The following is a 15,082-nucleotide window of genomic DNA, read 5'->3' on the forward strand; positions in this document are numbered from 1 at the left end:
TATATATATAACATAGTATTTGCCAAATTAACATTTTTCACATGTACAATTTAGTGACATCGATTATATTAATCATGTTGTGCAACTATCACCAATATCATTGCCAGATTTGCTGCCACTGTAAACAGAAACTCACTGCTTCCTGAACAACGACCCCCTTGTCCCCCTCCTTCCCACCCCTGGTAACCACTAATAGACCCTGGTCTTTATACATTTGCCTATTTTAGGTATTTCATATAAGTGAGATTCTTTTTGTCCTTTTGTAATTCACTGACTTCATTTTGCAAAATATTTACAAGGTTCATCCATGTTGTAGCATGTGTCAGGACTTCATTTCTCCTATGGCTGAATATATTCTATGGTAGCCTATTGTGGGGTCTTCTTCTTCTTATTATAATCTGTAATTATTTACAGGAAAATTCACACTTTCAGGTATACAGTTTTGAGAGTTTTGACAGATGTTAACAGGCCTCCACCACAGTCAAAATATAAAACTGTTCCATTATCCCCCAAAATTCCCCCTGCCCCCTTACAGTCAAGCTCTTCCCCTACTTCCAGCTCTTGGCAACCACCCATCTGTTTCCTGTCCCTGTAGGTTTGCCTTTGCAAGATTGTCATGTAAATGGAATCATCTAGTGTGTGGCCTTTTGAGTTTGGCCTTTATCACTGAGAATAATGAATTTGAGGTTCATCTATGTTGACATGTGTCAGTCAGTACTCATTCCTTTTATTGCTGAGTAATATTCTGTGTATCAATGTACCACAATGTGTTTATCCATTCCTCAGTTGAGGGGCATTTGGGTTGTTTCCAGATTTTTATTAAGTGTTGAATTTTAATTTCAGTGTTCATTTGTTTAATCCTTTCATGATCCAATTATTTTCCACTTTGAATTTTTTGTTGATATCATGTGTTTTCATTAATGGAAGGCATAATGGATCAAAGGGGAGCTCTGGTGGCATAGTGTCTAAGGCATTTGACTGCTAACCAGAAGGGCTGGCAGTTCAAAACCACCAGCTGCTCCTCTGAAAGAAGATTGGGCAATCTACTTTCATAGAGATACCACCTCAGAAATCCAAGGAGGGGTTGCAATGAGTCAGATCCTACTCAACAGCAGTGGGTTTGGTTTTATACTGAATCAAAGCACATTTCTGAAATTTTGTTGTAAAATATAGATTGTGATACATATTGTACAGGACATACATGTCCCTCCCTCTTAACTCTTAGGTAGGATTATGTGGGACACACTTGTTACTCTTGACTCTGGTGGGTAGGATTATGTGGGATATACTTGTTCCTCTGGACTTGAGGTAAAATTTTGTGGGACACATGTTCCTCTGGATTTGGGGAGTGTTAGTGGGACACATATGTCCCTCTGGATTCTGCAGTACCTTGTAGAGTCCTTGACAAGTGCATACAATTTAGAACACCTGAAAATGCAGTATTTGTATGAATATAGAATTGTCATTAGAACAGCAACTTCCAAATAACACACAGGAACCTGGAAATATACTTTCAAGGCTTATCTCCCAGTAAAAAGTCAAAAGAGACAAAAGTTTTACCAAATCACACCTCCAGGATACATCACCTCATACAATACCCTGTAAAAACAGTAATTAGCAGCACACACATTTCTTCTGCTTCAAACAATTATACAGGCCCCCTCCTGATGACTGCATGCACTGCCCAATAATCCCTAGAGAAAAACCAGGCAACATTTTGTTTCCTGCTGGCAGTTCAAACCCACCAGCCACTCCTCGGAAGGAAGGTTGGGCATCTACTTCCATAGTGATACTGCCTTGGAAGCCCAAGTAGGGGTCTCTGTGAGTCAGATTCCAACTCCATGGCAGTGAATTTGGGTTTGGTTTTGGCATGGGGTCACTATGGGTTCAAGGCCAACTTAATTGCAACTAACAGCAACAACCACCTGGCTGTTAAGAATTTAATTGTATCCCCAGAAATATGTGTTAGAATCTTTACCTTATACCTGGGGTTAGAACCCACGCAGAGACCCTTGGAAGATAGGAAAGTGCTATATGGGTCATGAAAGGTTTAAAGGCCTATCAGAGCAGAGACTCAAAAAGAGACTTGTATACCCATTTTCATTGCAGCACTATTCACAATAGCCAAGAAGTTGTTGTTGTTATATGCCATCGAGTTGGCCCTGACTCATAGCGACCCCTCCTTGGGTTTCCGAGGCAGTATCACTATGGAAGTAGATCGACCCATCTTCCTTCTGAGGAGTGGCTGGTGGGTTTGAACCACCAGCCTTCTGGTTAGCAGTCAAGTGCCTTAGGCAGCCAAGAAGTAGACAACCTAAATGCCCATCAACAGATGAATGGATAAACAAAATGTGGTGCATAGCATACATACATGGAATAATACTCAGCCAGTAGGAGAAACGGAGTCTTGATACATGCTACAATATGGATGGAGCTTGAACACCTTATGCTGAGTGAAATAAGTCAATCACAGAAGGACAAATACTGTATGACCTCACTTACACAAAAAGACACAAAACAACAACAAAAAAAGGCAAATGTATAGAGACTATTAGTGATTTCCTGAAGTGAAAGAGCCTTGGTGGCATGGCACAGTAGTTAAATGTTCAGTTGTTAACCAAAAGGTTGGTGGTTTGAACCCACCAGCCACTGGGTGGAAGAAAGATGTGGCAGTCTGCTTCTGTAAAGACTTACAGCCTTGGAAACCCTATGGCACAGTTCTACTCTGTCTTACAGGGTTGCTATGAGTCGAAATCGACTTGAGGCAGTGGGTTTGATTTGGGTTGGGGTTTTTGTTTGTTTGTTTGTTTATTTGTTTGTTTTTAGTCAAGGGTGAAAGGGAGGGGGAAAAGAGGGCTTAATATTGATGGGAAAATTGCACTGATTAAGGGCAGGGTTGCACAGCTGATTATTGTAATTAGTCAATAAGTAATACACCTGTAAAAAGTTGAATTGGCAAAAGTTGTGTGATATAACAGTTACCAAAAAAAAAAAAAAAAAAAGTGCTGAGACTGCTTGTGTACAAGCAAACACCTCGTGGGATTTGGTTCCTTGGTTTGAAGGTTTAGGCTCAAGGTTTCATGAGACATCCCAGTTAATTAGCCTAATAATGTGTTTAGTGCTTCTGTTCTACCTCCTTGTTCATTGCTAGTGCCTGGGGTCTTAAAGCCTACTAACTGTCATCCAAGGCACAACAATTGGTCTCTATTCACCAGGAGCAACAGAGAAGGAAGGGGAGAGTTAGGAATTAGAGGTGGAAATGGAATATGTGGCTAATTGCCTCTGTGAATAACTGCCCCCTTTGCCGTGAGGCAGAAGAACTGGATGGTGCCTACCAATCATTACTGAACATTTTGATCAAAGGTTCTATGTAAGATTCCTGATCAAAAAGGGGAAAATACAAACCATAACTTCAAATTTTCATGGACTCCCAACTTTTTGGATGAATAAACCCCTGAAACCACTGCCTTGAGATGATCTTTAAACCTTAAACCAAAACTATCCCCTAAAGTCTTAAAACCAAATAACAGTTTAACTACTAAAAAAAAGTCCACCTTGAACATTATGCTCTTTTTAAGAACTATATGGGATCCAATCAACAACAGCAACTCAAAAGATCAAGGGGCAATGAGTTTATATTAATAAGGGAGGAACAACTCAGAAAAGGAATGTGAGAGTGGTTGCACAACTCAAAGAATGTAATCAGTGCAGAGACTTTGAATTGGTTGTGTTGTATATATTCTCAACAGCAACAGCAAAATAAGTAAAAGTTAGCGGGGAAGGGAAAAAGGCCTGTAATCATCTAGGGCTATAGGAGACAGGTGTGTTCAAACCTTTGGTTCATATTATTTCCCTGTTTGTACTTCTGTGTTGTATCTGGTAGATATTAGAGTTAGGGCACAGTATAACCCTTATTGGGTTTTTAAGGTAGACTGTTTATGCCTATCTCAAGCAATCCATGTACTTTTCCCAATAACAGACTCTGGATTAGACCTTCAGGCTCAAGGGCAGGGCAGAACAGAGTTGGCTTTCTATCCAAAGAAGCTCAAGAAAAAGAGTTGGAGGTGGGAAAAGATGTGGTCCCAGTTACTGGGAGGCTGGTGGGCAGTAGGCCTCAGCAGGGCCTCCCCTTGAGGAAGGAGGCTGAGTCCAGGACAAAGGCATGTTGCATCTGTATGCCTCACCTGTGCTGTACATTGCAGCCGGACCTGTGCTTGCCAAGGCAAAGACCCCAACACCTGTGGTGCCTCCTTCTCCTTTGGCTGTTCCTGGAGCATGTACTTCAATGGCTGCAAATATGCACGAAGCAAGACACCTCGCAAGTTCCGCCTCGCAGGGGACAATCCCAAAGAGGTGAGCAGAGCTCCACAGTAAACACAAGACCCTTCCCATAGATCCTTTCTCACCTGGTGTCTTTAAAAGCCAAGGGGGGAGGTAGGACTAGCACACCCTGGCTCAGGTATGCAGAAAATGTAGCTTGCTTTATTTATTTTTTGTTTAATTGACCTTATCTTGCTATGAAACAAGGTGTGTGGTGGGGAGTTGTATGGAGGGAGTTGACAAATGGAAAATTAGACTTGCCAACAGGTACCTCAGACTCTTCTAGTTTTAAACAGTCTATTTAAGATAAATATTCTGAATATTTAAGGTAAACACTCAAATTGCTCATCAGAGTTTGACCCTCTCAAAGAATCATTTCTTCATTCTTCCAAGCATATCTCTTTGGGTGTAAAAGCATAGCAGGAGGAGGGGCCTGCAGCCCTTAAAGGACCCTCTGGACTCCCTGAGGTGTCCCTCATCCTGCCTGCATCTCTGTGCAGTTGTCTGGTTATCCCAGCCCTCGCTGTCCCTGTTACATGAGGCCTGGCCTGGCCCTTGGGCACTGGGCTGGCACCACTGAGCAATACAGTCTCCCCTCTGCAGTCCTTATCTGAAGGCCAGGCTGCCTCTGCCCATGAGGCTTCCTTCTCACCCCCCAAGACAGCAGGACTCCTGGGCTGCTGGGTATCCACTGCAGCCATGCTCAGACTGGGGGACCAGGAGCTCAGGCCAGCTCCCCCTTGGCTGTTTCTCCCTCTATTGCCTGTGTTGTGAATGGCATCCTGAGAGATGGCATCCTCTCAGAGTTCCATATGCAGAGAAAGTGCACACCTATTTGGGCTCTTAGTCATGTCACCCTAAGCAGCCTCCCTCCCTTCTGCCTGAGACCTGAGAGGGTGGTGTCTTGGGTCCCTTCACCAGGATCCAGATAACAGCATCTTGATCCTACTCTAGACCTTCCAGTTCACTCCAAACTCTTCCTTATGCGAGAAGGGCTCCTCCTCCCCTCTGGAGGTGGGGACTTCCCTTGGGACGTCTCTACCCCACAGCCCACACAGCTTCTGTGCTCAGACTATCAGGCTTCACTCTTCACAACCAGGGACTCCAAAGTAAAATGAAGTAGGTTCAAATTTAGAACACTTATTTCCTCAAAGCCTGGCTTTTAGACTGTTGTGTGAGCTTAAAATAGTCTAATTTGACACTAGACTTTTAAGACAGCATTCACCCTCTGTCATGCAGTTGCTTCAATGAGTAGAGGAACTTCAGGGTCACCAAGATTTAGGAATTACCAGGAACAAAAATACATCGGCTTAATTTCTCACAAATATTTTCCCTGTGCTGTGCTACGTACAATGCTGAGCACTTCGCAGACATCTCACTTAGTGTCATGACACCCCCAATCTAGGCACAATTACTCCTTATTTTACACATGAGGTCAACAGCCTGGCCAGGGCCAGGTGGCTACAGGGATTTAAACCCAGTCCATGTTTCCCCAAAGCTCATGTGCCACACACATGCAGATTTTAGACAGCAGTCAAGAGGTGGCTATGGCCCTGCTGGCTTGGGCTGGTGTGGTGGGGTGTGGCTGGACAGCCATGGATGCTTCGCTGGATGGATCTCTCAGCCATTGGTCTCACCCTTCCTTTTCTAGTTCCATGAACGTATTCTTTTTCTCTCCCCTCTTCCTTCTGCTTTCCTCTCAGTAAACTCTTCATGCCTATGCTCATGGCCTGCTAAGAGCCCCTACAAACCGTACTTACTGCCCTTGGAGGGATGCAGAGGCAGAGGTGCCTGGAGACTTCAGCCTCATGTAACTGAGAGGCTGCAGCTTTGTCCACTAGGACTTTCTGGGAGGACAGAAATGTTTTCTGTGCCATATACTACAGTGACCACTGGAGCCACACCTGGCCATTGTGCATTTAAAATGTGGCTGGTATAACTGAGAAACTGAAGTTAATTTAATTTTAATTAAAATTAATCAATAGCTACATGATGTGTCTAGTGACTAAAATATTAGGGCAGGTCTAAAGGATAGAGCTTTGAAGTCAATGTACGTATCTGGCTCAGGGCAGGCTCTGGACCTGGCTGGCTGTGGAACTTGACCATCTCTCTGCCTGTATTTCCCATCTACAACATGGAAAGAAAGATCTGTACTAGTCTCTCATATGTTTTACACGTCCACTGCACCTCTAACCTAGGGTGCTTAGCACTTGAAAGCAAGACCAGTTTTATATATTCTGAGCTGAACTGGACTGTAACCTACAAGAGCAGTAGCTTAGCAGTCAGGGTGACTGGACCTTTAAAAACAAAGAACCAGTTGCCTATGACTCTGACTCATTGTGACCCCACGTGTGTCAGAGTAGAACTGACTGCAAAGGATTTTTGGTGGCTGTGGTAGTTCACTTTGTGTGTCAGCTTGGCTGGGCCTGGTTGAGTGGCTGGGCAACTCGTGGTAGTTAATCCCCATGATGAGACTGGCAGTCAACTCCATGGTGGGATCTACCACAAGCAGCTGGGTAGCTGCCTTTGGGTATGTGGTCTGCTTCCTGTATTTAAGAAGCCTTGGGAATGGTCTCTAGCCTATGGCAGACTTGACACTGCATGTAGCCGTGTCATTGCTCAGCAGCCTGCTATGCTCTGCCAACCTTGGGACTTACAGTGGACTTAAGTTAATGGCCTGCCGTGTGGTTTGGTAACATTGGGACTGTGCCTTTTTCCTTGTCAACCTTGGGGCATCTCAGTCTCAGAAGCCAGCAGCTGTCTGAGTGAAGAAACACCTCTAGCTCCAGTGGGCTGGGAGCAGGAGGCAGAGTTGAGGGGCTTTCACCCAGCCCCTAGAGCCTGGCACTTTGAACTTGGACTTAAAGCCTCCAAATTTTAAGAATAAACTCCTGTTTGTTAAGGCCATCCCATTTGTGGTATATTCTTGTCAGAATGGCACTAGGTAACCAGAACAGTGGCTGATTTTTTTAAAGGTAAATCACCAGGCATTTCTCCCAAAACACTTCTGGAGGAACTCAAACTGCCAGCTCTTCAGTTAGCAGCCAAGCACGTTAATCATCTGTGCCACCTAGAGACACCACTGACCTGTCAGGCAGTGGCTTTTCCTGGTAAGCTTCAGTGTCCCCAACTTTAAAATGGCACCATAACCCTCCCAGACAGAATGCTGCAAAAACACCCGATGACATCTTGCTTCCCACCTTCCCAGTGGCAACCCCACAATGATTCTGGAGAGGTAATTAATTTCCCACACGCACTGTCTGCTGTGTGTAAGTGCTCTTCTCTCCGCAGGAAGAAGTGCTACGGAAGAGTTTCCAGGACCTGGCCACCGAAGTCGCTCCTCTGTACAAGCGGCTGGCTCCCCAGGCCTATCAGAACCAGGTACTGGGTCCTGGGCCTTTCTCTGCCGGTATATTGTTTTTGTCTCTTCTTGAGACCGGGAAATGGGGAAGTAGGCTGCTTTGTGTTTCTTACCAGAATCACCCAGCCCAGAAATAGAGAGCAATGCTATAGTTCTTTGAGCAGCTCTCCCCCGCCTTTTTTTTTAGCAGCAAGCTAACTTTTTCCCAGACCATCTCTTCTCTACCCCTGGTCCTCAACCCACTCTCCCTAGTAATGCTCTTCTGGTTCTGGTTTCCACAGGGAAGGTTCTTGTCTCTCCCCAGTCACTCCTGCATTGCATGGGGAGAGTTGAGATAACCCAGAAAGAAGGCATTCCTAAAGGGGTCTGAAAGCTAACTTTTTTGGAATAGAAAATCTCACCCTGCAGCCTACATGCCAAGTGACTATGATCCTTAACCTCCCTCCCTCTCACCAAGGCCTAACTTCCCCAGGTGCAGACATGGGGCCACTCACTCAGACCTCCTTGACTGTCCACACAGGTAACCAATGAGGAAATAGCAATTGACTGCCGCCTTGGGCTGAAGGAAGGGCGGCCCTTCGCGGGGGTCACGGCCTGCATGGATTTCTGTGCCCACGCCCACAAGGACCAGCATAACCTGTACAACGGGTGTACTGTGGTAAGGAAGCTGTGTCCTGTCATAGTCCTAGGGACAGTCCTGGGAAGCAGCCTGACTGGTCTCTGCAGAAAGGCTGGGCTTAGTAGGTAGATGATCTCATGTGAAGATGAGATTCTAAAACTCTTGGAGGTGCCCTGCTAGACTGCCTGTTCCTGCCTACTTCTCACTGAGAAAGGAATGGATAAGGCTGGCCTTGTGTGTGTGTGTGTTAGGTGGGTTATTGATCCCCCCCTGTAACCATCAGTGGATCCCTGTGGTGCAGTGGTTAAGGACTCAGCTGCTAAGAACCCACTAGCTGCTTTGCAGAAGAAAGATGAGGCAGTCTGCTTCCATAAATATTACAGCCTTGGAAACCCTATGGCAAGTTCTGATCTGCCTGTTGGGTCTCTGTGAGTCAGAACAAACTTGATAGCAAAAATGGGTTGGGTTTGGTTTTTGGTATCTATGAGGATACTTGGTATCTAATGAGGATCCTGCAGAAGGCTGGTCCTTCTGCTTGGAGCACTCAGCCTCAGACACTCAACAGAGCTTCCTTTCACCTCCTTCAGGTCTCAGCTCAGAGAGGGCACCTGACCACTATACCTAAAACAGTGCCTCCTATCACTCTATTTCTTACCCTGCTTCATCTTTTCCTTATAGCTTTCATCACTACTGGACGTTATAGCTCATCTTTTGGCAGGGACTGTGTCCACTGTATTCTAACAAACACTTGCTGAAAATGAATGAATCTAATCTTTTGGATTTAATCTAATTGTCTAAGAGACCCAGAGCCATACTTTAGACATCTGAGAGGCTCCAGGTTTCCACTGAGCTGCCTTTTGCAGCATCCTGATTGATGGATACCAAAAAAACAAACCAAAACCATTAGTGCTGAGTTGATTCCGACTTATGGCAACCCTATAAGACAAAGTAGAACTGCCCCATAGGGTTTCCATGGCTGTAATCTTCACGAACTATAGAGCAGACTCTAAGTGGTGGTAATATGTTGTTGTTCTGTAAACCAAGATTAATGTGGTTTTTTGAAACTCTAGGAAACAATAGAGAAAATTGGGGTGGGGTGGCTGGAGGAAGTTGGGACTATGTGAGCAAGGAAGGGGTCAGGTGTGCTCAGGCCTGCTCCCAGCACATGGCTCCCCCGACCCCTGTGTTCTCCTCTCTCCGCTTGGAGCAGGTCTGCACTCTGACCAAGGAAGACAATCGCTGCGTGGGCAAGATCCCTGAGGATGAGCAGTTGCACGTGCTCCCCCTGTACAAGATGGCCAACACGGATGAGTTCGGCAGTGAAGAGAACCAGAATGCCAAGGTGGGCAGTGGGGCCATCCAGGTGCTCACTGCCTTCCCCCGCGAGGTCCGGCGCCTGCCAGAGCCTGCCAAATCATGCCGCCAGCGGCAGTTGGAAGCCAGGAAGGCAGCAGCTGAGAAGAAGAAGATCCAGAAGGAGAAGCTGAGCACTCCCGAGAAGATCAAGCAGGAAGTCCTAGAGCTAGCCGGCGTCCCCACTGACCCAGGTGTGTGGAGAGAGGGTAGGGTGACTGCAGCGGGCACTGTGGGTGTCTGGGGCCTCTATTCAGCCATCTATACCACCCCATTTCATACTTCTATGCAAATAACACACATATTATATGGTTTTTTTGCAAACTATGCAACCCCTTCAATCATTATACACAGTATATGTTTATGAGCATTGTTTGTTATTTATGTGGGTGCATTCAGGAGCTCTGGTGACACAGTAGACAGTTCAAACCCACCGGCTGCTCCTCGGAAGGAAGGTTGGGCAGTCTGTTTCCATAGTGATACCACCTGGAAACCCAAGGTGGGGTCACTATGAGTCGGATCTGACTCGACGGCAGTGAGTTTGGTTTTGTTTCTGTGTGGGTGCATTATATGTGGAAAATACAGTAACTCAATTTTGTCAGAGATTGGCAGCAGCCCCAGGACCCCACCTGATATGAGCCACTCGGACACGGTCTTCCCTCCTAGAATTGAGCTTTGTAGAGGAGCAACATTTGGTTGTCTGTTAGCTTGTTCTTCTCAACCCTTCTGAGGGTGTGAGGAGAGCAACATTGCTCCAGGGAAGATGGGTGTCAGGTTTATGAGGCGTGGCTGGCCACAGAATGCATTTATTCTCATTTTTCCCTGCTGTCTATGGGGAGGCTTCTGGGGGAGGTGGCCAGCATGCAGGGGTGGGGTCAGATGTGGTGCTTCTGTGAGGGTCTCTAGGGTTCACTAGAGTAGAGATGAGGGAGAGTGAGGCAGAAGGAGCCACTTCTCAAAGGCCTGCCTTTGATCTGCTCCACGGGGCTGGGGGAAACACTGGGTGGTGCAGTTAATGTATACGTGGCTTCCAGCTGAAAAGTTAGTGGTTGACATCTACCCAGAGGTACTTTGAAAGAAAGGCCTGGCAATCATCTTCTAGATAGATGATCAGCCATTGAAAACCCGGTGGTACACGGTTCTGCTCTGACATACGTGAGGTTGTGTAAGTTGACTCAGTGGCAGCTGGTAGCTAGCAGGGCTAAACCCAGAGCCTGTGCCAAGCAGCTCCTGGTGGGCAAGTCCAGAAACTGCCTTGGGCACGTCTCACCTGTGCTGCCTATCCTGGAAGAGGAGAAACATCTTAGGGAAAGAACATAAGCTCCATCCCCAGCTTCCTGTGTAGGCCCTTTCCAGATGGTGGTTCTCTCTTCTCCTTCTCATCTTGCCTTCTCTTTTCCCCAGGCCTGTCTCTGAAAGGTGGGTTATCCCAGCATGGCCTGAAGCCCTCCCTCAAGGTGGAGCCACAGAGCCACTTCAGCTCCTTCAAGTACAGTGGCAATGCAGTGGTAGAGAGTTACTCGGTGCTGGGCAACTGCCGACCCTCCGACCCTTACAGCATGAATAGCGTGTACTCCTACCACTCCTACTATGCACAGCCCAGCCTGACCTCTGTCAACGGGTTCCACTCCAAATATGCTCTTCCATCATTTGGCTACTATGGCTTCCCATCCAGCAACCCTGTCTTCCCCTCTCAGTTCCTGGGTCCTGGTGCCTGGGGGCACAGTGGCAGCAGTAGCAGTTTTGAGAAGAAGCCAGATCTCCATGCTCTGCACAACAGCCTGAGCCCGGCCTACGGTGGTGCTGAGTTTGCCGAGTTGCCTAGCCAGGCTGTTCCCACAGACACCCACCACCCCACTCCTCACCACCAGCAGCCTGCTTATCCAGGCCCCAAGGATTACCTGCTTCCCAAGGTTCCCCAGATCCATCCAGTGTCCAGGGACCCCTCACCCTTTGCCCAGAGTTCCAACTGCTACACCAGATCCATCAAGCAAGAGCCAGTAGACCCACTGGCCCAGGCCGAATCTGTATCCAGAGACCCTGGCAAGATGGGCAAAACACCTTTGCCCGAGGCATCTCAGAATGGGGGACCCAATCACCTATGGGGACAGTATGTAGGAGGCCCAAGCATGTCCCCCAAGAGGACTAACAGTGTGGGTGGCAGCTGGGGTGTGTTCCCTGCTGGAGAGAGCCCCACCATCATCCCCGACAAGCTAAGTTCCTTTGGGACTGGCTGCCTGACCCCGTCCCACTTCCCAGATGGCCAGTGGGGGCTGTTTCCTGGCGAGGGGCAGCAGCCAGCTCCCCAGACTGGAGGACGGCTGCGAAGCAAACCATGGAGTCCTTGCAAGTTTGGGAACAGTGCCTCAGCCCTGGCTGGGGCCGGCCTGACTGAGAAGCCATGGGGGATAGGGGCAGGGGATTTCAGCTCTGCCCTGAAAGCTGGCCCTGGGTTCCAAGAGAAGTTGTGGAGCCCCATGAAAGGGGAGGAGGGACGGATCCCAACTCCAGGGGCCAGTCAGCTGGACAAAGCCTGGCAGTCCTTCACTGTACCACTGGGCCCCAGCGAGAAGTTGTTTGGGGCCCTGAAGTCTGAGGAGAAGCTGTGGGATCCCTTCAGCCTGGAGGAGGGGACAGCTGAGGAGCCCCCCATCAAGGGGACTGTGAAGGAAGAGAAAGGTGGTGCTGAGGAGGAGGAAGAGGAGCTGTGGTCAGACAGTGAACACAACTTCCTGGACGAGAACATCGGTGGTGTGGCTGTGGCCCCCGCACATGGCTCCATCCTCATCGAGTGTGCCCGTCGAGAACTGCACGCCACCACCCCTCTCAAGAAGCCCAACCGCTGCCACCCCACCCGCATCTCGCTGGTCTTCTACCAGCACAAGAACCTCAACCAGCCTAACCATGGGCTGGCCCTCTGGGAGGCCAAGATGAAGCAGCTGGCTGAGAGGGCAAGGGCACGGCAGGAGGAGGCCGCCCGGCTGGGCCTGGGTCAGCAGGAGGCCAAGCTGTACGGGAAGAAGCGCAAGTGGGGGGGCGCCATAGTTGCCGAGCCCCAGCATAAGGAGAAGAAGGGGGCCGTCCCCACCCGGCAGGCGCTGGCCGTGCCCACAGACTCAGCAGTCACCGTGTCCTCCTACGCCTACACAAAGGTCACTGGGCCCTACAGCCGCTGGATCTAGGTGCCGGGAGCCAGCGTACCTCAGCATCGGGCCTGGCCCGAGCTGCCTCTGGTGCTTTTGCCCTCACACCTGGGGGCGGGTTGGGGGTGCAGAAGTCTTTTTATCTATATATACATATATAGATATACATATATATGTATTTATGGTCCAAACCTCAGAACTGACCCGCCCCCACCCCACCCCCCACCTCCCCAGCACTTTGAAGAAGAAACTACGGCTGTCGGGTGATTTTTCCGTGATCTTAATATTTATATCTCCATGTTGGGTTATTGTTTTGTTTTTTTTTTTTTCCCCTTGTTTGGGGGTGGGGGTAGGGCTTTTATTTTCTCTTTGTTTTTAAAATCCTATCCTTGTATATCACCATAATGGAAAGAAAGTTTATAGTGTCCTTTCACAAAGGAGTAGTTTTAAATTCCATTTAAAATGTGTATTTATTGGATTTTTTTAAAGCGACAAAAGTAATGGTAAAGGATCAGCAGCAAAGGCCAGCGGTGCTCACTCCTGCGCCAGCTGCGGGGCCCGGCGCACCTGACCCTTTTGGGCGCTGGCGAGGTTCTCTCAGCCATCTGTCCCTCGTGAATCAAGTGTAGATTGTAGCCACCCAGTCCATCCCTCCTGACAGACATGCCTTCCCTCCAGGGAAAGGAGCCCTCAGGACAGCCTCTGTCCTCTCTGGTAGGCTTGGAGTTGTGGGGCACGTGCACCCCAAGCCAGGTACCTGAGATGCTGGCATAGATTTCCCCAGAAACCAGGTTGGAAGCAGAAGGCTGCAAGCTTGCTAGTCTCCACACTGAATCCTCTCTGTCTTACCGATCAAGTCACATGATGTTATGTTCACTAGGCAGCACCTCAGATGGAGCTGGAATTGAGAAGGCTCTTAGGAGACCTTTCTGCCAAGTTGACAAGCCAATTAATACTGGGCTGAAGGAATTTGTCTTAGTGGCAGTTTTTTTTTTAAGTGCCCCCCAAAAGTCTATGCTGATACCAGAAAAGGGCTACTGTATCTTTAAAAACAAGAAGTTGAACCCAAGCTGTGAAAAGCCAGCGTTGCTCTTAGTCCATCGCTGTGCAGAGCCTGGTGCTGTAATATTGTGCTGGGACTTTCTTGACTCTAGGGCAGGTTGTCCCCTGCCGGAGCTCAGCAAACCAGTGTAACAGCGGATTAACACATCTATCTTATCCTTGTTCCCAGATTTCCACATTGGACAATGGTGCATGCTCACACCTGAGCCCACCCCCTCCACACTGTCATTTAGGGGTGGAGGTTACACTTAACAGTTTTACAATGCAAGAGTCAAATGTTTTCAGCAGGTTGCTATAATTTTCCTTCGTAATTGGTGCCATTTCTCTATTTGATCATCTCTTTTTCCCTTCCTCCCCTCTCCACCCACTTTAACATGCCCCTTCTAAAATTCTGGTGCATTCATTCAGTTCATTGAAATGAGAATGTGGTGCTTAATTTTTGCGACATTACTGAGAGAGGTTGGGCCTGACAGGTAGAAGCGACACTCATCTGCAGCAAGTCAAACTTCTTGGGAGTGTGTGTTTCTGCTGTGGTGTTAGCAGAAATTTTGCCAAGCTCCCCACGTGGATGTACATGGTGAATGGGAGGCTTCACCCTTGTTTGTACATCAGGACACTCCACAAGGGAAGAATGGCCACTCAGAGAATGAAAACCTAGCCCTGAGCTAAACCTCATATTTATTGAGCAGTTGTATTCAGATGTGGGTCTTAGTAAAATGAGTTTAACAATCAGATGACAATGCTAAAAGGCAAGTTCCTGCACTCCCAGGTGCCTTGTGTAAGAGCTGAGAGCCGACCCGCTGGGCATTTACTGTAACCGGTCCTGAGGTGCTGGCGGAGAATCGCTGTAAAATGTCCTGAGCATTTATGTGGTCTGGTTTTAACTGTAAATAGTGAAAGATTTTTTTTAAGCACTTTTGCCTAGATTTAAACAGCAACTTGAAAAAAAAAAGTATGTTTTAACATGTAATTGTGGGAGAATTGTAAATAGTAGCTGAATATTTAACGTGCTTTGTCTATCCTTCACTTTTACCATATTCTGTAAAGTTGCATTTATTTTACAGGACAAAAATGAAATATTATTGCTTTTGAAATAAATACCCAAGAGCTTATCAGGATTTAGATTATTCAGAACTCAGATTTATAGGAAAACCTCTGACCTTCCGTTTGACGAGCTAAAGGAAGCAGAGTCTTTAATGAGCATGCTAATTTTCTAGTTTTGAG

The 15,082-nt window shown here is 47.5% G+C and overlaps 1 protein-coding gene across 1 annotated transcript in view; it reads left to right on the forward strand.

Moving 5' to 3' along the window:
• Positions 1–12,835, forward strand: part of TET3 (tet methylcytosine dioxygenase 3) — a 159,725-nt gene extending 146,890 nt beyond the window's left edge. The window contains exons 7-11 of the mRNA XM_042782514.1: positions 4,203–4,353; positions 7,612–7,701; positions 8,202–8,339; positions 9,511–9,847; positions 11,058–12,835. Of these exons, the coding sequence (XP_042638448.1) occupies positions 4,203–4,353; positions 7,612–7,701; positions 8,202–8,339; positions 9,511–9,847; positions 11,058–12,835 (2,494 nt within the window). The remainder of the gene's footprint in view (positions 1–4,202; positions 4,354–7,611; positions 7,702–8,201; positions 8,340–9,510; positions 9,848–11,057) is intronic.
• Positions 12,836–15,082: the final 2,247 nt, after the last annotated feature.

This window comes from Orycteropus afer, unplaced genomic scaffold (genome assembly GCF_000298275.1).
Source record: "Orycteropus afer afer isolate SDZICR_OR568_19922 unplaced genomic scaffold, OryAfe1.0 scaffold00354, whole genome shotgun sequence".
NCBI lineage: Eukaryota > Metazoa > Chordata > Mammalia > Tubulidentata > Orycteropodidae > Orycteropus > Orycteropus afer.